Source organism: Lynx canadensis, chromosome F1 (genome assembly GCF_007474595.2).
Source record: "Lynx canadensis isolate LIC74 chromosome F1, mLynCan4.pri.v2, whole genome shotgun sequence".
NCBI classification, from domain to species: Eukaryota; Metazoa; Chordata; class Mammalia; order Carnivora; family Felidae; genus Lynx; species Lynx canadensis.
The window spans coordinates 11212195-11240153 of NC_044319.2; the positions used below are offsets into that span (position 1 = coordinate 11212195).

The 27959-nt window shown below is 49.5% G+C and overlaps 1 protein-coding gene across 1 annotated transcript; it reads right to left on the reverse strand.

Moving 5' to 3' along the window:
* Nucleotides 1–584: 584 nt before the first annotated feature.
* DPT (dermatopontin) lies at nucleotides 585–26335 on the reverse strand. The gene is made up of 4 exons (XM_030303218.1): nucleotides 25987–26335; nucleotides 13904–14029; nucleotides 4708–4815; nucleotides 585–1781 (listed from the first exon to the last, which is right to left on the reverse strand). The coding sequence occupies exons 1-4, from the start codon at nucleotides 26289–26291 to the stop codon at nucleotides 1715–1717; spliced, it is 606 nt and encodes a 201-aa protein (XP_030159078.1). The 5' UTR covers nucleotides 26292–26335; the 3' UTR covers nucleotides 585–1714.
* Between the last annotated feature and the right edge of the window lie 1624 nt (nucleotides 26336–27959).

Sequence of the window (27959 nt, forward strand, 5' to 3'; positions counted from 1 at the left end):
CGTTACGCAAAGTCAGAACACGAAAAATGGCCTTATAGGGCAACGGAGGCAAAGGAGGGTATCTTAGCTCTGCTTCCCTTTCACGGCACCAGGCGTCGCCACGGGAAATGGCAGGTGCATTGGCTGGGATTCACCGTCTTGGCCACCTTTGGTTTTGCCTGGCTGCCTGCTCTCCTGGGTCCACTGGGGGAGAGGAGGAGGGAAGGGCGGCACAGGTTTGAAAACAAAAGGTAAACTGTGTGGATAAGAGGAATAGGGGCTCCCAGGGTTACAAGTGCATGTGGCAAGCTGGTGGGAGGGGGGCTGAAGGAGGCTGATGGCAAATCAGGTTAGGTTCAAAGGCAAAAACGCGGTTCTACCCTGGGTCCGGTCCTTAGTGAAGGCACTTGGTGCTTTATGTCTTAATTATTAGATTCGCCAGCCAGACTCTGTCCTTGCCATCGTTGTCGTCCCGGTGCCTCGCACGGTGCTTGGTGCTTGACACAAATCACAACGCTAAGTGACATTTGCTGAACGGCTGGCGTGAGTAATTGGAAAGGAGAGGGGCAGACAGCAAAAATCGACCCTTAACATTTGCAGCGCAGTGAATGTTAACATTTTTATTTCTTTTATGATGAAGAGAGTACAGAAGGCTGGGGACAGAGGCATCAGAGGAAGAGGAAAGACAGTGTCACCTCTGCAGAAAACACCCCTAAACTGTACATAGAAGATAAATGGAGTCCCAGGGCCGCCTTTCCCAGCTGGAAAATCGGGACCAATCCAGGTGAGTTTTCCAGTAACTCCCATGGCTACAGGGCATATGCCAGCCTTCCCAGGAGTCCTGGCCATATCTCCAGGTGCCAGGGGCTCAAACCCTCTCTTCTATTCCCAAAGCAACCTGGCCACTCTTTTTTTTCCCTCTCAAGTTCCTGACTCGAGTCCCATGCTCTGGTCTCTGTCTCCTTCCTTGTACTTGTCTGACTCGAGCCAGATTTGCACGCGTTCCTCTGGTTTCTGCATCACTGTCATTACCATTGTCATACCTCAGAGGTATGCCAACAACCTTCCTTCCACTCAGAAGATTCTTCCAACGCTAGGTCTTTTAGCTCTGCCCCAGACCCTCTTATCTCCCCATTTTACCTCCCTGTCTCCTCCCTCCTGGAGCACAGAGCTCTGCACTTGGACTTCCAGACAAGCCTGGTTTATGTGGAGGGGGAGAGTGGAAGCATATCCCCTCAAGGCTTGCTGAGGACCCTGGGTTTCATCCAAACAGACTGAGCTGCCAAGACCTTCCCTGCCACCCTCTTCAGTTTCTGTCATTCACTCCCCTCCACTGAACCCCTTCATAGACAGCACTCAGCCCCGGGCCTGCCTGCAGCTCATTTGGTAGTAAAAGCCGTAGGGAGGCGGTGACAGGTGCTCCTGGAACCAGGCATTTTTCCGGCTGTGAGCATGCCCACTGTATATGCAGTGTGCAAGAAAGCCATTGTCAGTCACGTGAAACGGTTGCTATGGAACGTGCGGAAAGTGAGAACACGATTTAATTGTGGATTTTATTAGAAGTGTGATACTAGTCAGGAAGGCCCAGAAAGCTGGCGCTGTGGCCACTAACCAGCTCAGGGAGAAGAAAAGAGCAGCAGAAACCGCTTTGGAGCTCCAGCTGATGTGGACCTGTGTGGACATCCTCCGGTCTCCTGGCCCCGTTCCCCTCGCCCAGATTTGGTAGGTGGAAGCTCTAAACATTAGCAAATTCACAGTCATAGTCGGTCATTCGGCACATTATGAACTTCCACTGGCGATCCCTGTGGGGAGAGAGTCAAAAGGCAAGCCAGTGAGGACTATCGCTGCCGAGGGAGAAGCAGCGAATGACTTTTGGAGGATTTAGGAACCGAAGGGGCACCTAATCTCATGTCGATCTCTACGAAGTCTCTAGAAAACCGACAGGTAATCCATCTGTGAGGTCAGGAGTTCTCGACACCTCCTTGGTCAGGGCAGGTTGCACCTTGCAGGTGACTGACAGGTTCCTGGCCACGTGGAGGTCCCGTTTGTCACCCGGGGTCTGCTGGCCACTGCTCTGTCCCATGAGTACCTCCAGGACAAATAGGTGCACAGTTTGGAATAAAAGCATTTATTTAGCATCGTCTCCTTTCCACTGTAAAGAATCTTCTCTTCCATGGGCCATCCATTTGCTCATTTATTCATTTACTAAATGCTTCCCGAGTTCTAGGCTCCACACCATACACTGTGTGTTTCCATTCAGAAAACACCATGACGGGGAAATGCAGTGGGGGCCCACAACCCTAAACCCCCATGAAGTGAACAAGAAAATGCCCGCCATCCACACACGGAGGAAATTGCATCGCATATTCGTCCTAGAGGTCAGGCACGCGGATGAAAGGCCATAGCATTGTTCCATTGGGGAAAATGAGGTGTGGTGGGTACATTTCAATGGATGTTCTTTGCTAAGGGCAAGCCTACGTTCTTTGTTCACCCATTTAACTGCGCATTTAACTGCATATATATACGTATATACTGCGTATATTTTTGAGCGCCTGCGTGGTGCTTTTCTGGCATAATAATACCGCCTAACAGCGATATGACAATTATACCCGCTATTTGCGGAGCAACTTTGGTACACCCAGTGTCACACTGGTGCACGGGTTTGCTCGTTTAACCTTGACAGTGATTCATGGGTTTAAGTGAAGAAGCAGACTCCGAGAAATACGTGCCTTTCCTTAAGATAACTAGGCGGCGATTTCAGATTCCAAGAGTGTTGAACTCAAATCTTGCCCTTTCTCCTGTCCCACGATACCAACTGTAACTACGTGCCCGTAACCCCACCGGAGGACATGGCTGTCGCATCCTTCGCAAAGTCCCAACGAAGGGCAAAAATAAAAACCCATTCCATCCGTGGTCACGCAGATCCTTCCAAAGCGCAGCCTGTCGTTGAATCTTAGAATTATCCTTCTCCCCTTTCAACCTGCCAGCCTACTTCCCAGTTATCGTGAACAATAACCGATCCGGAGAAGGTCTCCATCCAGCCTCCGATCTGGAAGGTAGTTCTGGGAGATACCTCTGGCCAGCAGCTCTGGGGCGGGCTGCTCAGTCTGAGTCCGGATTTGGAATTCTGAGTCTGTTGTTTCAAGTCATTTGCTTAAAATCATTGGCAGGAGGGTCTCCCAGTTGCTCCCCAGGGGTTTTTTTTGTTGTCACAGCTATGGGGGAGGGGAGGTTGCTAGTGCCATCTAGTGATAGGGGTCAGGGATGCCGCTAAACATCTGGAATGCCTGGACCGGCGCCTGCAACAGAGAATCATCTGGCCCCAGATATCTACAGCACTCAGGCTGAGCAACTCCATACCAAGAAGAACCCACTATGATTTGCATATGGAAGGAAAGCCCCTGCCCAGTAGGTCGGTCCTGCCCTGACAATATTTCTCCAAGGAGGTGGCCTTAGCATCTTTCAACAGAGCTGAAGGAACCCACATTGTGGATCTTTAAGCCACTGACTGTTAGCGACAGCAGAAAATCTCAAGGGCACGTTCATAGTAAACAAACGCGTGACACGGTATCTCAGTTTTCCAAGGTCCTGGGTTAATCCCCATAACTGATAAATTTCAAGCCAATGGGAATTGAGTATTTTAACCACCAACATATATGTCTTTTGTAGTGATTTTGGATGGTATTCTTTCCATATTGTAGTCTTTCCTGCCTTCTTAAACAGGCAATGCAGAGCTAATTTTCCTGTTGATGTGGAGACGTCACAAGAATACTGAATGCCCTGCTATACTGTTACCCAGTCTGCCCTCTGGGACGGCACAGCCACTGATTTTCACCAGGCTCCCCTGGTTTTTGAGTTCTCAGGTCTTTCCTTCTCTTAAAAATAGTGTGTGTGTGTGTGTGTGTGTGTGTGTGTGTGTGTGTGTGTGAGATGCCATTTGGCGATTTCTTCTCCCTGGTGAAGAGTTTCATTCTAAGCACTACTTTCCCTGATCATTTTTAGACTTTGTGCTTCTAGAAAATAGACAACTAAGCTAGTTTAAAATGTGTCTAAAATAAGAACGATTAATGTGTGAGAAATGAAGGGTTCCCTTATGAATAAACATAAAGGTTCTTTGATGATGGAGCCTGAACCATGTTGGGTGCCTTTTCAGAGCTGCTTAATGTTTGTTCTTTTGTTTTTTGTGTTTTGTTTGTCAAATCCTGGGCCATGTTGAATACGATCACTTCAGTTAGGTGAGATGTCGTTTCATTTAAAAGCATAAATTTCCCCGAAAGGTAAGCCACAGTCACACTCATCATAGTCCATTATTGAATGAGTCAATGTAAGTTTTGTTCTGTCTGCAAAACACGTATGGGTGACTTTTTGGGAATTCATATGCTGTGTGAGGCGATTATCACCTGACAGAAAGTCCCTGAATTTATAGGGAAAGCGCTCTCTGAAATCGAGTGAAAGGCAGAGCTTAGAACATCATGGGGGACTTAGCTGGGGTTTTCCTTCTCTGGAGCGGCCTGGAACCCATCATTATTTCCAAGGGTGAGCTGCTCCATGAAAAGGTTGATGAGAATATCTCCATTCCCACAGCTGTCCATTGCCCTGGAAACCTCTCCCTTAATTCTAGACCAAGGAGGAAATAAACTAGAGAAAACCCCGGATGGAAGTTCCTGCTGACACGGTCCTTGCTGGGGTCCCCAGTTCCTTGGACTCCTAGCCCCTGGGCAGGCTCACCTTTCCACCGCAGAGAAGGTGGTGGTCGCTCCTCGCATATAGTAGTCGTAATTGTAGGAAATCATGTCCATTTCTTCCCCATAGTGGCCTGGATATTCTGTGGTCAGCCTATGTGGGAAGAAGAAAAGTTTAGAGGAAGAAGCACTATCATTACAAAGAAGAGAGGGCATCTGAACATCACGGGAAATCCAAGCCAGAGTTTGATGGCCTCCAGTAAACCTTTCCAGGCTGCAGAAAGGCGATGGGCAGTTGCCTCCCACTTCTCATCTTCCTTCTTCTTGCCATTAAACTACACACTGAAAAAGATATAGATAACTCCTTGGGCCTTGAGGAAGTATTAATTAATATCACGAGTAGTCTGTTCCAGACAAGTCCACTGGAATCGTGTTTCCAAACTGTGGATTGTGACTTCTTAGTGGATCATGAAATCAACTCACCTGGTTATTTCCAAGTGAGGTTTAAAACATAGGGGCGCTTGGGTGGCTCAGTCGGTTAAGCATCCCACTTCAGCTCAGGTCATGATCTCGCGGTCCGTGGGTTCGAGCCCCGTGTCAGGGCTCAGAGCCCGGAGCCTGTTTCAGATTCTGTGTCTCCCTCTCTCTCTCTGCCCCTCCCCCGCTCGCGCCCTGACTCTCCCTCTCTCTCAAAAATAAATAAACATTAAAAAATAAAAATAAAAAAATAAAAAGTAGAATAGGAAATATCAGAGCACATGCTGAAGGTTGTGTACGTGTGTGTAAAAACTTTGTTTCAAATATACTGTATATGTGTGTGTAATTATGATGTATGCCTGGTGTGATAGTTTAGTATGTATTTTTTTACTGTGAGTCATGATTAAAGGGTTTGAAAAATATTAAAATAATATTTAATCCCCACAAAGGTAGTCTTTTCCTTGTCCACTATTGTTTTGTGGCACCTGGAACAGTTCCTTCTATGTAGTAGGTATTTGCTGAACAAATAAATGGCCTTGGGAGAGTCACTTAATCTCAATGTCCCGGTGTAGAGAAGAATGAAAACTACCTTATGAGTTTGTTATTGGAACTAATACTCGTATGTGTGATGTGCAAATGGTAGAAGTTGAGCCATAAGGAGCAATTTGTTTCTTCTTCCTCCTCCTTTTTCTTCCTTCTCCTCCAAGATTAGGTTGGTCCCAGGACTCCCTAAAAGTAGGTTTGCTGTGGTCCACCCTGGAATAAATCTAGAACCTCCCGAGGCTCGTAAGGGGACCTTCAGGACCAAAAAGGGTCCTTTCAGTGTGAAATGGGCGTGCCAAAGTCTTCATCTGCATCTCCAAGGCAGTTAGTGAGTGTCAATAATTTCATCCGATTTGGATTCACCAGGTCATTGTGCGTTATTGTATGTCTGTTGATGATCCAAAGACCTTCCATTATGTGGACTTAGTATTGCAATGATTGTCATGAAATCTTGAAAAGACTGCTTTATAAACTGGAAGGGCTCGGAGGAGGATCTCAGAGCTTGGCTGCAGCAAGATCAATGGTTAGCTCAGGATAACGTGGGGTTAGCTAGAGCCCCAAAAGCCCGTTCTCGAGGCTCACAATTCGTCTTCACATTATATAGTTGCCCTCCTTCTGAGACTTTTCTCAAGACATAATTATGCTCCGTTGGGATGCCAAGCCCAACCCAGGGGGGGTTATATGTGTTTTTGCCTAATGTGTTCATGAAGGAAAATTAGACTCTGCTAATTCAGAAATCTATTCAGTGCTTCTAAAGGGACCCAGAACAGGAACTTCCCTTTCTAATGAAAGTGTTAAATGACTCATAAATGGACTTAACATAATGGATTCTAACAAGTGCTAGACTAAAGTTTATCCAAAAAAAAAAAAAAAAAGAGGCATTGGTTGAGAATGTTAATGATGCAAATTAGGATTAAAAGAAATGGGGTAGGAGGTGTTTTCCTTACTTCAGGGAACGTAAAATATTTTCCGGAACTTTGAAACACTCTTTGGATACAATGCATGAAAGCTAAGTGCCAAACAGTTTTATATGCGTGAAGGCAGAATCTACATACGGCAATACTCTATTGAGCTAAATCCAATTACTAAAATTATTTGGAAATGACCAGGCTAGATATTTATTTGTTTTTAAATTTTTACTGCTCTGACCTCAGATTACTTGGTTAGTTAAACAAATTTGGACTAACGTGGAAAAGAGAGGCTTGCATTAAAAAAAATCACGAAGTTCTAAGCTTCGAAGGGGAAAAATGTATCCAATACTTTAACTAGCATTTTCTATTGCTTTATTTTTGGTAGTGATCAGATACAGGTCCCCTGATCAACTGGACAGTTGGTCTCTGTGGGGGACTGCGATCCAGTAAATTTCTAGATTGCCCCAGAGAAGGCTTGCATGCTCGGTACATTTCTGTCTCTGGTACCGCCGGGTTTTTGTTTTATTTGATGTTTGGTTCTTGTTGTTATTTTGTTCCAAAACTGTGAGATCAAGTTTGGACTCTCTTACTGGACCCTGGATTAATGGGGCCAGGGAAGGAATTTACATATTGATGGAAATTATGCCTGCTCTCTGACGCTAAAAATGTAGAGAAAGAAATGGCCCAAGTCATGAGTGGGAAGTGAACAACCCAAAGACCATCCATAGAGGGAACTACTGTTTCAGTACGATCCAGGATCCTGAGTTTTAGAACCAAATAGATGTGTCGCCATTTTAGTTCTTGATGGTGTTGGGCACACACAACACGTCTTAATAGAGGAAAGCCCCAGCAATAGCTTCTATGAGAGAAAAGAAAGAATGTAAACTTTCATAGCTGGACACTGAAACAGGGGCGTGGGGACTTGTCAGGACATCAAAAGAACCTATAAGGAAGCTGAAAAACACTGAAATGGGTAGATTATTGAAGGTCTCTATTGGGATCCTCACATACTCCCTTACACAGAACTGTGTGTGTGTGCGCGCGTGTGTGTATGTGTGTGTGCGTTCCTCCTATCACTTTGGATGAATGACTACTGGGGTACACTTTCTCACCCCATGATACCTACCTACATACATAACTACATACGTAAATGATACCCCATTTACGCCATCTGCAGGCAAGACAAAGAACTTGACCGAGAACTTGCAAAGTGAGGGAAACTAAGCGAGACCTCGATAACGTAGAACCCCTTTACAACTTCCTGTGTTAGATGGGGTCGAGCGAGATGGAAAGAAATTAAATAACATCTCACTTACGAGCCGAAGAAAACTCAAACTGAAGGGATTTTTAAGATGGATAGAGGAGATTCTCATCTAAGATTCTCATCTAAGATTAAAGCCCTGAAATTATCAACAGACCCAACTAGAGTCAAAACAGGGCTGCTGCGGTGTTCGTTACCATTGATGGAGCCACAGCCGACAGATGTCCCTGCTCCTTTTGCTGTGAGAATGGGGCGTATCACAGAGCCAGGCCCAGATATATGTTATCACAGCCATTTCAAAAGAGGGAGTAGAGCTACGATTTAGTTGGATAAAGAGGCCGGTCTTACTGGTTGTTACAGGTTTGGCTGAGGACCGGGTTTAATAAAGGAAAGGGTTTTAAATCTATTCCTCGGCAGAGAGTGACTCAGTGTAAAACCGTAACAAAATCCACCTCTATCATCGATTACGGGGCCGTTGAACCTACAGTCAAACGTCGCAGCCCCAGGATCGGTTTCCCACCTGCCTGATCTGCTGGCGGTGGGGACAACTGGATTATACGACGGCCTCCTGCAGGCTGCTGTCGGGCCGTGTGCCCCACCGATGTGCACACGGACAACGGGGCCTTGTCTCGTGGCCCCGAGTCAGCGAGGACCACGTCCCCAACCTTATCCCGCCACGTGGGACGGCAGGGTTGCACACACCACAGCCTCCCGAAGGTAAAAGCTGGAAGAACAACCCAGCTTTTACAAATTAACGCGTCAGGATGGGAGCTTCAGCTTCTGTCTAAACAAGAATAAACTGAGGATGTTTTCTGACCCATTCTTTGGTGAGTAGCCCACGTTCAATCGACATTTTAGAGAAGCTGCTTCTGGTCAGTCCAACCTCTAATCCTGTTTTCCTCCTGTTTCCTCCACTTCCCAATCGGCACCTTATTTTTTTATTTTATTTTATTTTATTTTATTTTATTTTATTTATTTTTATTTCATAGTTTGAGAGGGAGGGGAGAGAGAGAGAGACAGAGCGAGCAGGGGAGGGACAGAAAGAGAGGGAGACAGAGAATCCCAAGCAGCCTCCACGCTGTTAGCTCAGAGCCTAATGCTGCGTTCGAACCTGCGAACCGTGGGATCATGACCTGAGCTGAAATCAAGAGTCAGACGCTTAACCAACGGAGCCACCCAGGTGCCTTGTGCACCTTATTTTAAATACCCTCTTCTAATGTCCTATTACTTGGCCCCACATATGTAGCATTTAATTACAATAACAGGATCCCACAAATATGTCTTTTTTTCACGATGATGACCAATGCGGTGAACTCCTTAAGGGGACAGTGGCCCCCACGGTGGCGTGAAGGAGAAATTCAGCATTTGTAGAACTGATGTGTTGAGGTTGGCCGACGTTCTACATCCGGCTACAAAGAGGTTGTCCCTCTCCCGCAGGCAAATCACGGAGAAGTTTGTTTTTGTTTTTGTTTTTTAAATAAACAATCTGCTCACGATCAATCCTCTTGCACAAAGCTATTCCAGGCAAGCCAGCAGGCATGAGGATATTTCAGGTTGGACTAATTTGCTGATGGCCTGGCATCTCCAACAGGAGCCTCATCAGAACCTGTCTGAATTATTTGCGCAAAGATGTGCAAAGACCCAAATGCAGTTATGCATGAAGGAAAGCACCTGCGAAGGAACAGCCACCTGGCTTCTCCCCCAGAGAGCTGGGGAACTGGCCCCGTGGGGCTGAAGGCCCAGGTCTCTGCCGTCACCCAAGTGCCATCCTCTGTGGAGAGACCTTAGACCCTGAAGGGAGGAAAAAAAAGAACCTCGGATGCTCATGTCGACCTTCTCCTGGCGTTTTGGAGATTTAGATCGCAAAAGGTTCAAATACGTGTCACAGCACATGGAAATGCGGTTCCAGAGACATCTCTGACTTCAGTCAGAAGAGGAGAACCGCTAAATATTTTCCCAATTGCTCTCTTGGAACTGAATTTCCAGCTCACTGGCCACGCCCAGGGCTGCTCAGCAAACACATTTATTTCCACGCTTCCTGGCTTTCATCAGCCACATTGCATCACGGTCGCCCCGGTCTTCAACACTGAGAGGAACAACTCCGCGTCCCACATCTCTGCCCCAGCTCACATCACCCCCTTCTCTGCTGTTTTCCCTTCTAGAGGCCCCGCCGCCTTACTCCCTGGTACTTCGCCCCTGTGGGTCTTAGTTTCTCCTCTGGATTGAGAGAGCTCAGCACTGCGTGCGGAGCGTAGGGCTGGGAGGCAGCTGGACCTGCTTGAAGTAAACAGCGGGCGCACGCTAGGTGCTCAAGACATAAAGGGTACCGTCGTCATCCTTCCTGGGAACTGAATCCAAGTCTCTAAATGGTAACCTATTTTATATCCATTCACATTCACTGGCTGCTGAGGCAAAATTAATGGAAGGAGTGATGGTCTCTAGACTCCAGTAAAGGCAAGCGGACTAGCTAGAATGACGCAACAGATTACGTCTATCGCCGCGAGGCTTGCCTTGTTCTGAGGAGCTACAGGGCCTGGCCTTGGGGTGGCCGACGCTCACTCGCCAACGAGCCACACCTCTGAAATTGCTGCTTTTGAACTTTGAGCCTAGGGTGGGGGTGGTGGGGGGAAACGCATCACTGCCATGCAGGCAGCACATACAATTTCTCAAGTGCAAAACACTGTGAACAGCCGCTCGGGCTGATGAAAGGTGTGACTGATTCTGCACAGGCTCAGAGCGGCTGTTGTCCCCCTAAAGGAGCGCTTTGGGCCTCAGGCAATGCGAGGCAGCCACTGTTCATAGAGGAAGTGACTAAACTCAATGCGAGTTGCTTTAAAATGGGAGCGGAAGGGAAAAAAAGTGGTTAGAGAGGGAGGGAGCCAAAACATAAGAGACTCTTAAAAACTGAGAACAAACTGAGGGTTTATGGGGGGTGGGAGGGAGGGGTGGGTGGGTGATGGGCATTGAGGACGGCACCTGTTGGGATGAGCACTGGGTGTTGTATGGAAACCAATTTGACAATAAATTTCATATTAAAAAAAAATGCAACATCCGGTCCTATTGTCTCAAAGCGTGGGTGTCTCCACCTCTCTGATACTGGCTCCCAATGGCTCGGAGGAACCAGTGTAGAAGCCGCCTTTCTTCCCAGACTCTGGGCACAGCGCTGAGCAGGGGCGGGGGTGACAGACACAGCAGTGGAGGTGCCTGTGACGTCATTCTTGTCCCTGCCATGACTTCAGGCAAACACCACCCATCTTGTATTGAAATCTGAACCACGAGACCCAGAGTTGAAGGTTAGTTTGATCGAGTGCTCTAGAGTGGGGGGGAGAAGAGTGTTCTGGTAAGCTGATTTCGTTGTTGTGGACTTGAGCTATCTGGGCATTAAGGAAAATATTCTCTGGCGTCAGACTCGAGCTTCAGGGAGAGGAGAGCTGGGCAGCAGAGAGTATAACGTGCGAGAGTCATGGGACGTCTGGGTTGGAGGAGAACTGAACATGTTGTCTATATTGATTCTGAGGAAGAACATTATTCTTTGTCCATCCAAACATACTATGCAATGAACGTAATGAAAGGCCACAGGTCTGGAGAAGAACCATGAGAAAAAGGAAATAGATGCTCAATTCAAAACCGTTGGTTCCTGGGACCCATCGTCTACACGTGGCTGGCGTCACCTGCCGATGGGGGACATTCTGGTACATGGCAGGCAGCAGCTGTAGCTGCTGGGAGCCTGGGGATTATTAACACACAGGCTCCGAAGGGTTGTGGCTCCGTCAGCGACATGTGTTTGTGGTTTGCAGACAACTGGACAAAGATTTTGAATTCTCACATGTAAATAAAGACGTGTAAGATGTACATATGGAACCCATCCAGTGGGGACTGTTTAGTGACAGCGTGTCTGAATCTATCAGAAATTCTCTCTTTTGCTCTACTCTCTAATGAGAAACTTCAGTCTGAAGCGAGAGCAGCACCTCGGTCCGAACTAAACAAATGAATCTCTCGCTCATCTGGGAGGTGGTGGGGTGATTTGTGTTTTTTTTTTTTTCTCTCCCTGCAAGAGCGGTGCTATTTCCGAATCCTTGAAGGCCTGCACACACAAAGAGGATAGATGCTCATTTAGCGAGTTCCAAACAGTGTCGGGCTCAGTGCAGCAGATCGGCTTTCAAAGCGGGAGAAAAAAAACATCCCCCCACACATGCGTCTAGTTCCCGGGGAGGTAATTCAAGCCAGTTTAAGTGACAGAAGGGGAGGCTACAGATTGGAAGGTTATCAGCGGTTTTCACCGTGGGAAGGTGTGCGAAAACACTCCTCACCCCGACAGGCTGTTAAAAGGATCAAAGAAAACAATGCGCGTGGAAAAATCCTTCTCAACTAGAAAACGTCATCCTAACAGTGTCAGGTTTCACCACGGTTCCTGTTCCTACGGGCTTGCAACATTCATCCTAGAAATTGATGAAGGGCCTGTTTTGTGCCAGGCAGTCCTTGGTGAACGAGACCTAATTTTTGCCCTAGAGACTTCATTCAGTTTAGAAAGACATATAATAGAAGGAACGTCATGACTCAGTCAATTTAAAGACATATGATATAAGGAACGTCATGACTCAGGCAATTCAAAGATGTCACTAAGATGTCTAGACAGCCCAGTGGGATAGTGAGTGCATGTGGCAATCTCACTTTGCAGCTTCTCCAAGTTTTCCTTGGGACAGCCAAGGTAGCTCTCGGTTCTGACACCATGCAGTCAGAATAGATGCAGCTAAGCAAAGCATTCCTCGGAGGGGCTTGCCTCCAAGTTGACTTGGAGGTTGACTTGGTGGGGGTGGCCTCTGTCGGCCGACTCGGGCCGGGAAGATTGGGGAAAGCCCCATTTCTCAGGTCACAGTGGGCAGGCTCCTACCTCCTTCTCTCTCTCAGTGGGGCCCAGTCATCTTTCGGACCCTCATCCTCTCTTTGGAAACAATTCTGGGCATCTGGTTGCCCTTTGCAAAAGCACCTTTGGAGTCAAGGAATTTTTAGGGCTCAAAACAACCTCAAAGATCTTTTGGTGGCTTTCGGGAGTTTAAGGACTCCTGGAAATTCTCTGTAAACTTTTGTTTAAACACGCCGAAGACAGGATCTATAGCTTTCATGAGATTCTTAAAAACCTCAGAGATCCAGAAAAGATGGCTAGACTTGAGACCCCGTAGAGAAGGAAAGTGACTTTCTAGAGATGTCACAGTGGACGAGGAGGAAGGCTGGGGGAGGAGGGGAGGGAGGGAGAGGACACGTCAACACAGAGACACAACCTCAAGCTTCTTGTTGCCCCATCAGGGTTTCCACGCTGTGCCACCACGCACGGGCTTTAGGTCCTTGCCTTTGGGACCTGTCACAGTTCTAGCCTATGTCCTAGTCATGCCTGTGCACCTGCCACAGTGGGGTAAGAACTGCTTTATGGAGGCAGCTGTGGAGAGTTGGAGGAGGCCCCTGCTCCATCATATGGCATCTGGATTTTCTAGTCACCATAACTTTGGACAGAAAAATGTTAAGCCTTTGGAACTGCCCATCCTTAGAGCCACGCAGGCATCTGTGGAGGAACTCTGGTTGCAGAAGACAGCATAACCTGCAAGGCTGCCCTTTCTGGCATCACACGGCAGAGAGATAAATCACTTGAGTGAGCCACCCTTCAAATGTTGCCACTTTGGGATCCATTTGTCCAAGGCGGAAATGCCTGGCTTGTTTGCACACCCAGGAACTTGGGACAAGTTCTAGAGGTGACATCCCCATGAAACAGCTGGGTGACTTCGGACAAGTGACTTCCTTGTCCTATCGTTCTGTCTGTTTTCTTTCCTGCCAAAAGAGGGGTGTGGGCGCATTGGGTTGGCGACCTGTAAGGTCCCTCCCTGCTTGGATATTATTCTAGCCTTTTCCTTAATTTTATTTGTTCATTGCCTTCTATATGCTGGCTGTTGCATTCTAAGCTTGTCTGTGACCGCCCAGGCTTATCTGAAGCCAGAAACATGGACCAGAGCACCCCCCAAGCTCCCCTCTGGACTCCAGGCTCCTTCCGCCAGGCTCACCAGCAGGAATATGGACATCTCTTGCTGTAGCGACAGCAGTAAAACTGCCATTCCCGATCCAGCACGGACTCAAAATAGCGGCTCTGGAACCCCGCCACCAGCCCATTGTTGGAGCACGTCTGGTACCTGAAGAGAAGAGAACAATCCAAAGTGAACTAACGACAGAGACACCCAAGACCCCGGCTGCCACCGTTACCAAGCCAGGCCATGCTTTGACTGACCTAGATTCCCAACAACGTATTCCATTTGTATGCAAACAGTCAAGACTTCGTTATATTTGTAGAAATCACATTACGCTCACCGTTAAAATTCACATGATTCAGAATCTTTCAGCTGAAGGAAACTTGGGGGAACACTGTTCCCGACAGACTTCTACGAATGTAGAGTTGGATAGAAGAGAGCGTGAATGGATGGAGGCCCTTACCCAGGAGTCTTCCTACCTCCCGCTAAACCATAAGCTCTACCTGGTCAGAGCAGATTTGGGTCAGATTTATCCCCAGTGCCCACGGTGGGTCCTGGTATATGGAGGCACCGCCACAGGGTGGTGACAGGCCAACTGGGCCTCAAACCGGGCCTCAAACTCTCTGGACGAGCATTTTTCCTGCCTGAGAGGTTGCGTTCTAATTCTTCACAGAAGGTATCCCCTCCTTTCTGGTCCACAGATCCTCCCCTCGACCACGGGCATGGTCACCCTTTCCTTGTCGCTGGGCCCTCACTCTGGGGATCGGCTCCTTTTCCCTTCACAGCGCCTTCCTCACTAAGCGTTGGTTTTGGACGGTGTGTGATCATTTCTTCCTTTGTCCCACCTCCTTTGGCCCACTTCCTCTCTCCCACCCCCCCCAAATCACACTGGGGCCTGAAGGTTGCCACCTTCAGCTGATATTGAGGACGCTGTTCTCCACCTGGCCACAGAGGGCTCCCCCCCCAAGGGGGGTGGGGGTCGCTCACAAGTCCTTCCAAAATAAGTCTTTAGCTCCTTCGGATTCCCTGCATTCCCCACCCATCCGGCCACGGAGCCCGATCCCTCTCTCCAGTGAGCGGAGCAGGCAGTTGTCTCTGCGTCCTGGCCTGACAGCTGCCGGAACACAATCCCGTTTTCCCAAGTACCGGTACGTTTCCAGAAACGATCACAGATAAAGAATAAGTGCTCCGTGCTGACGGGTGGGAGGGGACGTGCTGACACACAAACTAGAAAACCATCGGTGGTGACGGGTTTCACGTGATTCTTTGGAAGTGCTAGAAACGATCTTGTGGATCTGACAACACTAGCTATTAAATATATTTCATGGCTCTGATTGGAAAGCTTCTGTCCTTTTGGCTCATCTATTATTCACGTATCCATTCATGCATCAAATATGCGGGTATATGGTCATTCATCCACCGGACACACATGGACCCCAGTACTCTTACTCTTGCATCCATCTCCATGCTTCCGTGTGGAGAGAACTGAGACCTGGGCTTGGTGCTTGGCCAGCCATGCAGATTAGCCTGGGTTGCTGTCCCTGGAACTTGCAACAGGTGCCGGGACCCTAGAGACCTCAGCTCCAGGAGCTCAGGAACGCAGATGAAAATGCCCTTGACGCGCTAGCCTTCTCTGCCCTACTGTTGCCCACATCTTATCGGAAGCAGTACCCCCTTGGGAAGACGCCTGGCACGTGTTGGAAGCCACGTGATTGGAATGGGCTGCCGGGCTCTGGGGCAGTGGAGTGCCCAAGATGGTCTATGACAGCCTCATTCTGGCAGCGTGAGTGAGAGCTTTTCAATAGAAAGCGCTAAAAGTTGTCCACGAAGCTTCTGGTGTCTTCTTTCTTACCATCACTACAATTCTGGCTTCCTCTATAAAAAAACAAAAAATGTTCCTTCTCAGAACTGAGACAGGCTGTGGTTTCCCTGTGGCTGTTGTTCCATTGTTCTGGTTTGTCAGAGGCACTCAGATCACCATGGGGACAGGGTTCTCAGGGTGATCATTTCCCTCAGCAAGAGAAGCTGACCTGAGCCCGTGGAGTCCCGGTGCTGAAGGCATTCCTTGTCCTGTGACTTCTCCGCCGGCGGTCAGCCAGGCAGCTGGCCCCACCGTCCCGTAGGGCAAGTGTGCCTGTCACTCCCTCATTCGCCACCTCAGGAAGGCTGCCCTGTGAAGATCATTTGGACACGACAGGCGTGGGGCGTAAGACCGTGTGGTAAAAGTTAGAGAACCACACAGGGCTCGCCTCTCCTACCTTCTGTCCCGTCACCTACACGTGTTGCTAGAGTGAGCCTGCACCGGGGTTTTGGTAGTGCGTGTGGCCAAGCCATGAAATTATTCCTCCCTGAAGTGGATTTTTGTCGGGGTCCATTTTCACTCTCACGTGGCGATCGGCGGAGCAGAAAGGCTAACAGCATAGGATATGCTGCCGGACCAAGTGCTCCAACCACCCCCAGCTGTGTCACCTTGGGTGGGTTTCGTAGCCTCCAACAGCCTCGGTTTTCTCATTTGCAAAACGGGCATAATAATCGCACATACTTATGTAGGTTATCGTGAAGACGAAATAACACCACGCAGATAAAATCCTGGCGCTTACTAAATGACTTATTATTGACGCTTTTGACGGTTGCTCGGTCATTTATTATTGCCACCATACTTTCATTTCGTCCACTTGACGACTGTTGAGCATACGCAACGAAAGCAGCCTCGGCTCCCCAGTCTCCGGTCAGAGGAAAGCTGGTGGACTCCAGTGCATTCTTTGAGGGTCTGTTTCCCTAAAACAAAGCTCACGGGGGTTGGATGCCTTGGTTGTAGACACACACCCACTTGGGGTTTTTTTTTTTTATTTTTTTTAAATATGTATTTGATTTTTGACAGAGAGAGACAGAGCCTGCGCCGGGGAGGGGCAGAGGGAGAGGGAGACGCAGAATCCGAAGCAGGCTCCGGGCTCCAAGCTGTCGGCACAGAGCCCGACGTGGGGCCCGAACTCACGGACCGTGAGACCGTGACCCGAGCCGAAGTCGGTCGCTCAACCGACTGAGCCGCCCAGGTGCCCCAACACACACACCACTTTGTAGTATAGATACTTAGGTCTCACTTATCACCCCCAGTAGAAGGTAAAATCCTTAAGGGACAGCTTGATCTTTAGTTTGAAGTCCCCACAGTGCCTGACACAAGGGGTCTAGCAGATGTTTAACAGAAGAACGAACGAAAGGATGACTGATGACGGAGTTGACTTGGGAGAGCCCATCGCTTAGACCCAGAAAGGACCCTGAAACTACCCCCCCCCCATGAAGTTTCCAGAACCCAAGCGAGTGATCATCTCCCCACATCCACCTTCGCCCTCAGGAACCAAGCCTCCTCAGGCTGAGGGTGTCAACTGAATAGAGCTTTGGGCATTCCTCCCCTCCCTCCTGGCAACTTTCGATCTTTTCTGAAAGCACCTTATTTGACAAGAGTCACTTAAACATTTGGCCACAAGCTGCACACGGAGCAGGCAGGGGAGAAGAAGGGTGAGGGTGGCTGTAGAGAGGAGGGGTGCGGGGGAGCAGGGGAGGGCTGGCATGGCTCGAGTGATTCAAACCAGTCTTTAACAATGGTTAGTGATGGGGGCGCCTGGGTGGCTCAGTCATTTGAGCGTCCTGCTTTTGACTTTGGCTCCAGCCACGATCCCAGGGTCATGGGGTTGAGCCCTGCATCAGGCTCTGTGCGGACAGCGGGGAGCCTTGTTGGGATTCTCTCTTCCCTCTCTCTGCCCCTCACCTGCTCGTGTGCTCTCTCTCTTGCAAAATAAATAAACATTAAGAAAAAGAAGTGGTTGGTGATGAAAAGACACAACAGAGGCTCTGCTCCCCTTTCCGGCACCTGCGCGATGCTCCTGAAGGGGCCTACGGGAGGATAAGGACCCAAGCCCGTAGGCTTCTGGGTGGCTTATGACGGGACCCCATGGAAGCCCTGGGCCCAGATTCCCGGAGAACCTCAGGGTGCCCTGCTTCAGAGGCTGTCTACTCCCCACGTCGGAAGGCAGCCTTTCCTTTCACCAACCCCGTGAAGGCCGGAGGCTCGGTTTTGTCTCACAACCTGGATCATCGTTGGCCCGGCTCCCCCTGACGGGAGAAACTTTCCAGAAGGTAGACTAGGAGGCAGTTACTTAGTCCCCGCCTTACGATCCTCAGGGAGGAACCTTCTCTGGGAAGTGGCCTTTGGAAAATGGCTTGTCTCGGGCCTGTTGCCCCGAAAGCAGAGACAGAAAACGTTCTCCTGTTTCTGCCGCCGTCCAACAAAGAAGCATGCAGGGGAAGAGCTTTTGTTGAGGTCTGTGCCTGTCCTGTCCTTACCAGGCCGTGCGGAGCCTCACCCAAGTTACCGTGAAGATCGAATGAAAGAACGCCTGCAAAAGTCTTGGCCAAGACAGAAACCGGAAAAGCCGGTGTTGGGGAGATGGTGTGAGACACGGGGACCCGGCCTCCTTCACTCCGCCAAACTTCTCCCCCAACCCGGCTTGAGGAGGGCTCAAGTCCCCCCAAGAGAGACTCGTTATTTTGGAGTGAAGCCTCGATTCCCGCTAATTCTCTTTTCCCCAGAATAATCCTTTGGGTTCCTCTAAGGCATTTATACCAGAGTTCACAGGGCTTTAGAATGTTTCTTAAGTCTTTCAACAGACCCTCATGAGAACTTCCTCTGTGCCTGGTGCTATCCTCGGTCTTTCCAGAGGGCTGTGCTGGGAAGCACTCACTGTGGAAATTCAGACAGTGGGGAGAAGAAGGGGGTTGACACTCAAGGCAGAGAAGAAAAATGAGAGACCAGGTGGGGACCTTGGGACAGGGAAGCGGCCAGGGGCAGAGACGAACCCAGTTTAGGGGCAAAGTGTGACAGTGCAGAGTTTTTGGAGGTCAGTGCTGCACCGCTGAGTACTGGGCCTCCTGCCACAATGGTGGAGACGCGAACTACCTATTTAAATAATGTCGAGCTGTCCGCAGGCTGTTCTCTGCCTGCCCGCGTCTGGGGAAGAGTTCTGCCGTCTTCTCTGTCCCGGTTTCATGTCTGCTGGCCTGTCTGCCAGGTTTCCAGATGGGGAAGCACGAATGGCCTGCTGAACAGCTTTTCTGGATAAAAAGACACAGGCCAGGACCGAGGGAGAAAGACAAATTCTCCCCACAATACAAACTCCAGCCCCGTTTTGGAAAAACACAAGAAGTCAAGGCTACCCCGAAGGCCTCTGAGAAGATGCAGATGAGCTTCTATGATGGATTTATGGCCTGAGATCAGCTATGGCCTGGGAATAATTTCAGGTCACGTGGGGACTGCAGGCTCAGCCACGGGAGACCTTGAACATCAATTATCGCAATGTTTGTTGACCAGGAGATCTAACGCTACCTCCAGGTCTAACTGAAACTGTGACAAATATTCCAGACGCTCGTAATGTACATTTAAATATTCATAGATCAGAACCGAATTGCATGTTCCTAAAACAAAATGGTACGTACCCATCAGGGGTCTTTGTAAGCCCTGTAAGCCCGATTTATATTTCAGCGCCAGCTGTCCAATTCACTGTGTGAAACTGAGTTTCGGTTTCTACAGAGTAGTCGTAAGAGTAAAAAGAAGCGACCTTTGCCGGGGACTCTCCATGTGCCAGCCGTTGTGCTCAGCACTGTCTCTGTGTTCGTTATTTCAATCATCCAAACAATCCTGTGAAATGGCTTGAATAACCAGTTTCCCCCTTCCGCCCCACCACTCGCATTTGGTACACAAGGATACTCAGGTTGGGAGAGGTTAAGTGATTCCCCCAAGGACACACAGCCAGGAATGCCTACAATATTATCGAAGGTGCTTATCACAACAGTTCTAGGGGGTTGTCTTTGTAGAGGTAGAAACTGGGTCTTGGAACGTGGACATGATTTGCGTCAGCAGTGGGGGAGGGGGCAGCGTTTTAAGAATGGTCCTGTTTGGGGGCGCCTGGGTGGCGCAGTCGGTTAAGCGTCCGACTTCAGCCTGGGTCACGATCTCACGGTCCGTGAGTTCGAGCCCCGCGTCGGGCTCTGGGCTGATGGCTCAGAGCCTGGAGCCTGCTTCTGATTCTGTGTCTCCCTCTCTCTCTGCCCCTCCCCCGTTCATGGTCTGTCTCTCTCTGTCCCAAAAATAAATAAACGTTGAAAAAAAAATGTAAAAAAAAAAAGAATGGTCCTGTTTGACTCCAAAAATTACCTCTCCACTGCTTCAAAGAAACACACACGCGGGCGCACAGAAGAAGCAATCCTAAGTCTGTGGGTCAGACTTATTTACTGGGAAAATTATGTCTGACAAGTACCCCGGCAGGAGCAAACCCCCTACCGGAGGAGGGAAGCTTTGCCATCCTGATCAGCCCAACCAAGAGCCAAGTTCGCGGAAGTCAAGGTTTCCCCCAGACGATTGATTCCTGGTACTTAGAGGCGCGACCTAGATGGAAAGTTGGCAAGAATCCTGGATCTGCCATAACCCTCCTCCCACACTTGCCTCCTTGCCTCCAGAAGTCATTCTTCGGTGGATGGGATATCATCGTCAGCCCAGCACTCACCGCGGCTCCATCCAAGCACAAAAACAATGCCGACCTTTCACATCCGCCGTCAGCGCTGTGGCATCAGACTGTCTGGCTTGGGCCCCCCTCGCTCTGCTACTCGTCAGCTCGGAGCCGGCAAGTCTCCCAACGCTCTGAGCTACAGTCTCTCATCTGCGAAACCGGGAAATAGTAAGGCCTGCCTCCCAGTATTACCGTGAGGAACAAGTAAGATTAGATAGACCATGAGGAAGCCAAGGGCGTACGTAGACTGTATATCATTTGTCTTCAGGTTCCCGGAGTCTGGCAAAGTTTGTGATGATGAGCATTTGGTAGTGAATGAATGAGCAAAGGAACGTATAAATGGGGAATGTTTATAAACTCCAAAGCGTCACATAAATTAGGCCAAGGGTAATAGCTCCTATGCCGAATGTATTTCTGGCTCTCTTGGCCTTTATTCCTCTTATACAAAGCAAGGAGACTGCTGTGGATTATTCTCAAGATCCCTCCCAGCTCCGGGCTTCTTCGACTCTGTTGCCGTTTCCTCATAAACTCCCGGTACATACCCTACTAGCCTGCATCGTTGTTTTCAAATATCTTTTTAGTTTGAAATAGGTGCAGATTTACAGAGGAGTCGTTCCCTTGACCTTATCTCTCAGAACTCCGGTGCCTTGATGAACATCAAGGAAGTGACATCAGTATGGCCCTAACGTCCGGACTTCACTTGGAATTTCGCCAGTTTTCACACTAATGCCCTTTTGCTGTTCTGAGATCCAGCCCGGAATCCATATGGCACTGGGGCTCTGTGGCTTTTGAGATAAAGAGCTCACTACTGTATTTTCTTTTTTTTTTTTTTTTTTGAAGCTTATGGGGACGTTAACATTTGGGGGGGGTGGGAGAGTGGAAGCTAAAAAGGAATTTATCTTAAGTGTGTCAGCCATCCTTTGTATGTTTTAGAGAACTTTGGGAAATCTCAAAAGACCATCCTGCAGGGCCGCAAAGGCAACTCGTCACAGTGAGACGTGAACAATAAAGTTGGGCCCTATATTACGGACAGTGGAATACCGAGACTCAAAAATGGAAACCAAACGGCGTCCCCTGCGGAAAAATCCGCAGGCTTCTTTGGTGAGGGCGGTGGGAACACCGGCTGGGATTGGGACTGCCCAAGCCACTAACGAGTCAGATTTAGTCTTGCATACGTATTTAGTGGGCCTGCTTTGCACAAGCCTTATCCACGGCGCTGGAGAATATTCTACGCAGCACTGAATAGGACGAAGTCCCTACATTTGCGAAGCCTGTTTTCAAGGAGACGAGCAATATACAAATACACATTGGCTAATGACAGGTGCACCACCGCAAACATAAAGCGGGTTGGGGAGTGGAGGGTGAGAAACGTGAGTTTAGAGACTGTGGTCTGAGGAAGGATCTCTGAGGAGGCGGGCACTGTGTGTCCTGAGTGCTCAGAACCACAGATCAGGGGGGCTTGCCCCGTACGACCCAGAGCCCTGGTCTCCATTAGAATTGGAACACTGAGATTATGGAAAAAACTGAGTTTCTGCCCACCAGTCCCAGGTTCAGACTGACGTGGGTGCTCCCACAGCTCTGTGGGAGAGTTATCCTTTCTCCTTTTCTCCATCATGTGGCTTGTCGTTCACGAACGGTTCGTTTTGCTTTGAATTCCCTTGCCTTTGGAGGCGCGTTGAGTAAGAAATTGAACTTGAATACGTTGAAATTGTCAGCTCTGATGGAAGCGGCCATTGCAAAAGGTCTTCCTGAGGTCCTTTGAAGTCCAGGGGAGGGGAGTGGAGGAAGAAAGCAGGTGCCAATAAACACAGTGCTGTTCCTCTGAATGCAGGCACCACGCAAAGGTGGCTTGTCCAAACCCAGCCTCAGCAGATTCCAGAATCTCTGAACCTTTACTGACCACCCAGGATGTGCTGGGCATCTGTTTACATTTAGATTTGGAGTTCCCGTATACACGTAGGGTTCCTCTACACATTTTTCCTTGCACCCCTATTGCGAAGCGGGTGTTACACCTTTCTTTCTTTCTAGAATGAATGCGCAGGACCACGGGGCCGGCAGATGATAGAAACAGGAGCTGTGAATCAGGGGTTTCCTGACTCTAAGACCAAAGCTCTTTCCACCGCATAACAGCTCAGCCTGACTAGAAAATTCCAACTTCATCTTGTTCCGCCCAGGACCGACATGTCCTACAGCTTGTGCTGTGTCAATTTAGAGAAGATTCCCTGGGAACAACACAGCCATGCCCTGAAACAGCAAAATGCCACGCTTGGGACCTAGGTAGAGCCTCCTGGTGGTCATCAGTTGGGGAGCCAGGATCCACACACCAGAATCCGGCACAATGGTTTCTACAGAGAAACCATAGCAAACAGCAGTGTTACGAGTCGCTCAGCCACGGTTGGAGCACCTTTCAAATCTGTGCTCTTATTAGCAAGCGTCTTTATTTTTTTTACTTATTTTTTTATTATTATTATTATTTTTTAGCAAGCGTCTTTAGTAGATCTTATGTATTGTTGTCATACCTGTGCTCGAGATTCCTCCTGCCTCTTAAAATAAACCGGCAAGCTGAGTCAGTTATACAAGGCGGCCAAATTGCTTTTGGATACTAGCCCTTTATCCGATACGTCATTTGCAAATATCTTCTCCCGTTCCGTCGGTTGCCTTTTAGTTTCGTTGATTGTTTCCTTTGCAGTGCGGAAGCTTTTTATCTTGGTGAGGTCCCAACAGTTCATTTTTGGTTTTCGTTCCCTTGCCTTTGGAGACGTGTCGAGTTAAGAAATTGCTGTGGTTTCTATATACAATGGAATACTACTTGGCAACGAGAAAGAATGAAATCTGGCCATTTGTAGCAACGTGGATGGAACTGGAAAGTATTACGCTAAGTGAAGTAAGTCAGGCAGAGAAAGACAGATACCATATGTTTTCACTCATAGGTGGATCCTGAGAAACTTAACGGAAGACCATGGGGGAGGGGAAGGAGGGGGGAAAAAGTTACAGAGAGGGAGGGAGGCAAACCACAAGAAACTCTTAAATGCTGAGAACAAACTGAGGGTGGATGGGGGGCGGGGGAGGGGGGAAGTGGGTGATGGGCATTGAGGGCATCTGTCGGGATGAGCAATGGGTGTTGTATGGAAACCATTCTGACAATAAGTTATATTTAATATACATATATATATATATAAAGGCAGCCAAATTGCGCAAAACCATCAACGACTCTTTCCCCAGAGCAGATTACAAGCTTGCAGCCCGTGGGAAGACGTAACTGCCCCTCAGCCTACAAACAAATCCCTTCCTTTCAGACTTTTCACTGACAATGAAGTCTCAACTCGAGGCAATAATCATCTAAAAACATGCCTCTGGGGTAATTGGTGTTGGTCCTGGGGCAGCCGAGGTTTACCGTAAAGGGGCTGTTTTTCATGGTTGTGCATTTTTAACTCTGTGATTAGCTGAGTAGCAAGCTGGCAAGTTTAAAACTAAACATCATTTGCTTCCTCTGCCTAGCAGGGATAAACACAAGGATCAACAGAATGCCAGAAAAATCCAAGTGCGTTTTCAGGGCCAAACGGAGCGTGGGGTGCTGGAGATGTGGATTCTTCTGGGATCATGTAGTGGGGCCACTCATTTTCCAGATGAGGTGGGAACCCAGAGAGTTGAACCACTGGTCCAAGGTCACATGGTCTTTAGAGCCCGGATCCAAACCCAAGCCTTCTGACTCAGAGCCCAGGGCTTTTCCTTTGGGGTGAAGAAATCATCTCCGAGTGCCGTTTTACTCTGTCTCTAAAAAGGGGGATTAGAAAGGGGACCCATCCATATCATGGCCCCCCAGATGGAAGGACCAGGTGGAAGTATAACTGGGTTGGTCCTGAGCTCCAGGCCAGGCACTGGGACCTGCTTCAGGTCTTTGAGGTGAGGCTACATTCTGAGTTGGCTGCCTACCAGAAGGAGTTTGGGCTAATTAAATCTGCTCACCGGAGGCAGTGGGGTAGACGGGGAAGGCCGGATGAAGGGCCCCACTTGCAGCTGCTTGTGGGACCCTCTCCCCATCCCTTCCACAGGCTGGCGGAACCCCTTGTCACTCATGGGTACCGAGCTGGTCCCCCGTCCTCCAGGGCCGGGCTTGTGCTCTGACCTTTGCAGATCCCATCCTCCCAGGATGAAGAACTGCCTTGAGTCCAGCCCTGGCCCCCCAGCTGAGCCAATGGCCCCCACTGGGCGGGGGCAGCGGGCTCTCAAATAGCTCATCACCGGGACCACGCACATCCACTTTGGAGTTAAGATCCAAATCCTGGCTCTAGCACTTTCCGGCTGAGGAAACACCTGGGTCTCTAGACCACAGTTTGTCTGCCTATAAAATGACTTAGAGATTTGTTTTGAGCACTAATGAGGTAATCCATACAAAGCACTCAGCATGGTGCCAGCCCAGCGGAAGCACTCAGTAAACGGTGGCTGTTTTTACCACTCAGAGGTCCCTTCTCTTGCCTGGCTCCTCCGCGGGTCACTGTCTTTGCCTCTTGGCCTCTCATCATGGTTCTGTCTGTTGACCGAGCGATCCCCCAGAGTTTGACCACCCCAACCCCCTCTATGCCACATGCCTGCTGGAACCTTCATAGAGACCTGCCTTACAGCAGCCTCCCAGCTGGGCATCCTCCTCCCTGGACCTGCCTCCCCTAGGGCTGCCCTCCCCTCCCAACCTCCCAGGGCTCCCCTCCCCCTTCCCACCCACCCCCCTCCAGGGTTCCTGCCCCCAATCCAGGCTGAATGAATAACCAGCCTAGCCATCAGTAGTACTGGGATGGGCTCCTGACCAAGTACTGGGGCTGGGACGGTCACACCCCACAGCGAATCACAGACTTGGACCGTGTCCATGCCATTGACTGTGGCGGAGCCCCATCAGGCAAAGAGCAGCCCTTCTCCCCCAACAGTTTTCCGTAAACTATTTTACGGCAGTGAAACCCACTTTCTGCTCGGGCAGAGAGAAGGGGCTCAGTATTTATAGTTGAGAGAGCACATCTTCTCAGGGCGGCGGAGAGGTTTTTCATTTGGCTTCTCTTTGCCTACGTTTCTCTGCCCCCCACCCCCCCATTCGCTTGCTCTCAGTTCATGTTTCTCAAACGGTCTGTGGGGAGGGGCCAGTCATTTCTTGTCCCCCGACAACCGTGCACCAGTCCTTTGGTGAAACACTAAAAATAAATTGCTGCGAAACGAAAACGCCGTCCGGACACCACAACGACGTTGGTTGTGGGCTCTAAAGTGTCTTAAAGACTGCCAATTTCCGTACTCCTCTGGTCTGCAGGCTGGGAACCTTCTCGCAGACCCAAAGCAGTCCCTGGACCAGATTACGAGGAGGGCGGCCTCTGGAAGGAACAGAGGTGCGGGGGAGCCCGTCTGCACTCCCCATCCTGGGTCTCTGTTGTCTGATGTCGCCGCTGGGCAGCGGCCCAGCCCCCACCCCCCCATGAAAGCTACAGTGCACTCCTGGCCTAGTCCTTGGAGGCTGTGGTCAAGTCGATGCAGGGGGACAGATGTGCCACCAAGCCCCCACCCGAGAGCCCAGGCCGCCCTTACCACTCCATTCCAGCTCTGTTGATTTCCTCCCACCAGCACTCCGTGGGCTCCCCGAGGTTCTGGGGCGTGGGCATGCAGGCATAGTTCCACTGTCTGTCCGAGCCTTCTTTCTTGTTGAAGATGCTCCTCACGGCCACCACCACCTGCCCGTGGGGACACTGGTAGCTGAAGCCTTGCCGGTTCAGGTTGACCCACCCGTCATCGCTATAGTCATGGTACTGTTGGTAGGGGTACCCGTAGTCACCATACTGGCCCCAGGCCACGGTGACCAGGGCCAGCAGCACCCACAGCCGAGCGAGGTCCATGCCGCCCGGGCTTCTGGCAAAAAACGTCACCCTAGGTCTGCGGGGCTGACCGTTTTATACAGCTGCCGCCGACATGTGGCTTCCAGATGTGGGAGAGCAGGTTCCAAGTGCACTGTGTCATTGCTGAAGCAAAACCTCAGCGTGGAGAGCCCAGGCCATGAGTCCGTCCAGCTCGTTTTAAGGTGGAATGCTAGGAAAATGTAAGGAACATACAAATGAAAGGAACTCCCTGGAGAAAGAACCACCTTGCGGGGAGATTATAAAGGCAAATGGCTTCACGTCCCTTTAGAGGCGGTCACCTGAGACCGCAGGGTGACTGCCCCTCGTCTCTCAGGACCTCACCTCCCTCTGCTCTCCTCCCCCAGCAAACCCCCCCGATTCGTTCCCCCAACTAGCCTTCCAGGACCCCACGGGTACCCGGAGTGATTTCAAAACACCAAAATAGTAGGGATGAAGGGACGGAGTCATTTAGATTTCTGCAAGGCCAGATGCCCGGTTTCTTTGAAGTTCCCAGCCCAATGTCTTTTGACCTTGAGTGTGTGCACGTCGTGCCAGTTTGCAAGGCTGCTCTGTGAATTAGTAAGTCGCTCATGGAAGTGCTGCGGGCCCCGGGAAGCGAAGGTAGGCACCATCTCTGTACTTGAGCAATCCCCTGAGCTGCTGAAATTGGACCCCCCCCCCCCCCCCCCCCATCTACAAGCTGTGCTCTGCTCTCCAGTCTTAAAGAATTTAATCCGAATCATCTGAACTCATCCTTCAGTGTTTTTCCTCCATGTTGGGGGTTTTCTTTGTATTGAAGTATAATGTACATACAATAAAATTCATCTTTTAAAATGTTTAGCATATGGTCATTTAGCCCACACTGTAACTGAGATGTAGAACGGGTGCATCAGCCCCCGAATCCCTTTTAGACCCCCTCGGTGATCAAATCTTCCCCCATACCCTGTTCCTGGTAATCCCTGATCTACTTTCTGTCACTATATTGTTGAGATTTCCAGAACGTCCAGTAAATGGAATCATACGTAGTCTTTTGTGTCTGACTCCTTTGCCTTAGAATAATGCTTTCTAGATCAATCCATGCGGTTGCGTGTGTCAATAGTTCAGCTCCTTGTACTGTTGAGTGGTGTTCTATGTTATGGCTGTACCACAGGTACAGCTGAAAGACATTTGGAGGGTTTTTTCCCCCCAGTTTTTGGTAATTGTGAAAAAAGCTGCTATAAATATTCACGTACAGATGTTTTGTGTGAACTTTGGTTACAAAATTTATGTGAACACATTTTTTTTTATTTTGTTAAAGTTTATTCATTTTTGAGAGACAGAGCGTGAGCGGGGCTGGGGGGGCGGGCAGCAGAGAGAGAGGGAGACACAGAATCCGAAGCAAGTTCCGGGCTCTGAGCTGTCAGCACAGAGTCCGATGTGGGGCTCTAACTCACAAATTTCAATATCATGACCTGAGCTGAAGCCGGACGCTCAACCGACTGAGCCGCCCAGGTGCCCCTGTGTGAACACATTTTTATTTCATTTGGGCAAATACCTAGGAGTGGGGTTGCTGGACCATAAGGCAAGTGTATGTTTAAGTTTATAAGAAACTATCTGATTTATAAAGCAGCTGAGTCATTGTGCATTCCTCCCAGAAAACTGCCATTTCTTTCTTTCTTTCTTTTAACC

Excerpts from the sequence above, each read along its gene's own strand:
- DPT (XM_030303218.1), bottom strand. The coding sequence starts at position 26,291 with ATGGACCTCGCTCGGCTGTGGGTGCTGCTGGCCCTGGTCACCGTGGCC. Across the intron at positions 4,816-13,903 it reads AGATGTCCATATTCCTGCTG|GCTGACCACAGAATATCCAG; the intron begins GTGAGCCTGGCG and ends CTTCCCACATAG. Across the intron at positions 1,782-4,707 it reads ACCTTCTCTGCGGTGGAAAG|GGATCGCCAGTGGAAGTTCA; the intron begins GTGAGCCTGCCC and ends CTCTCCCCACAG.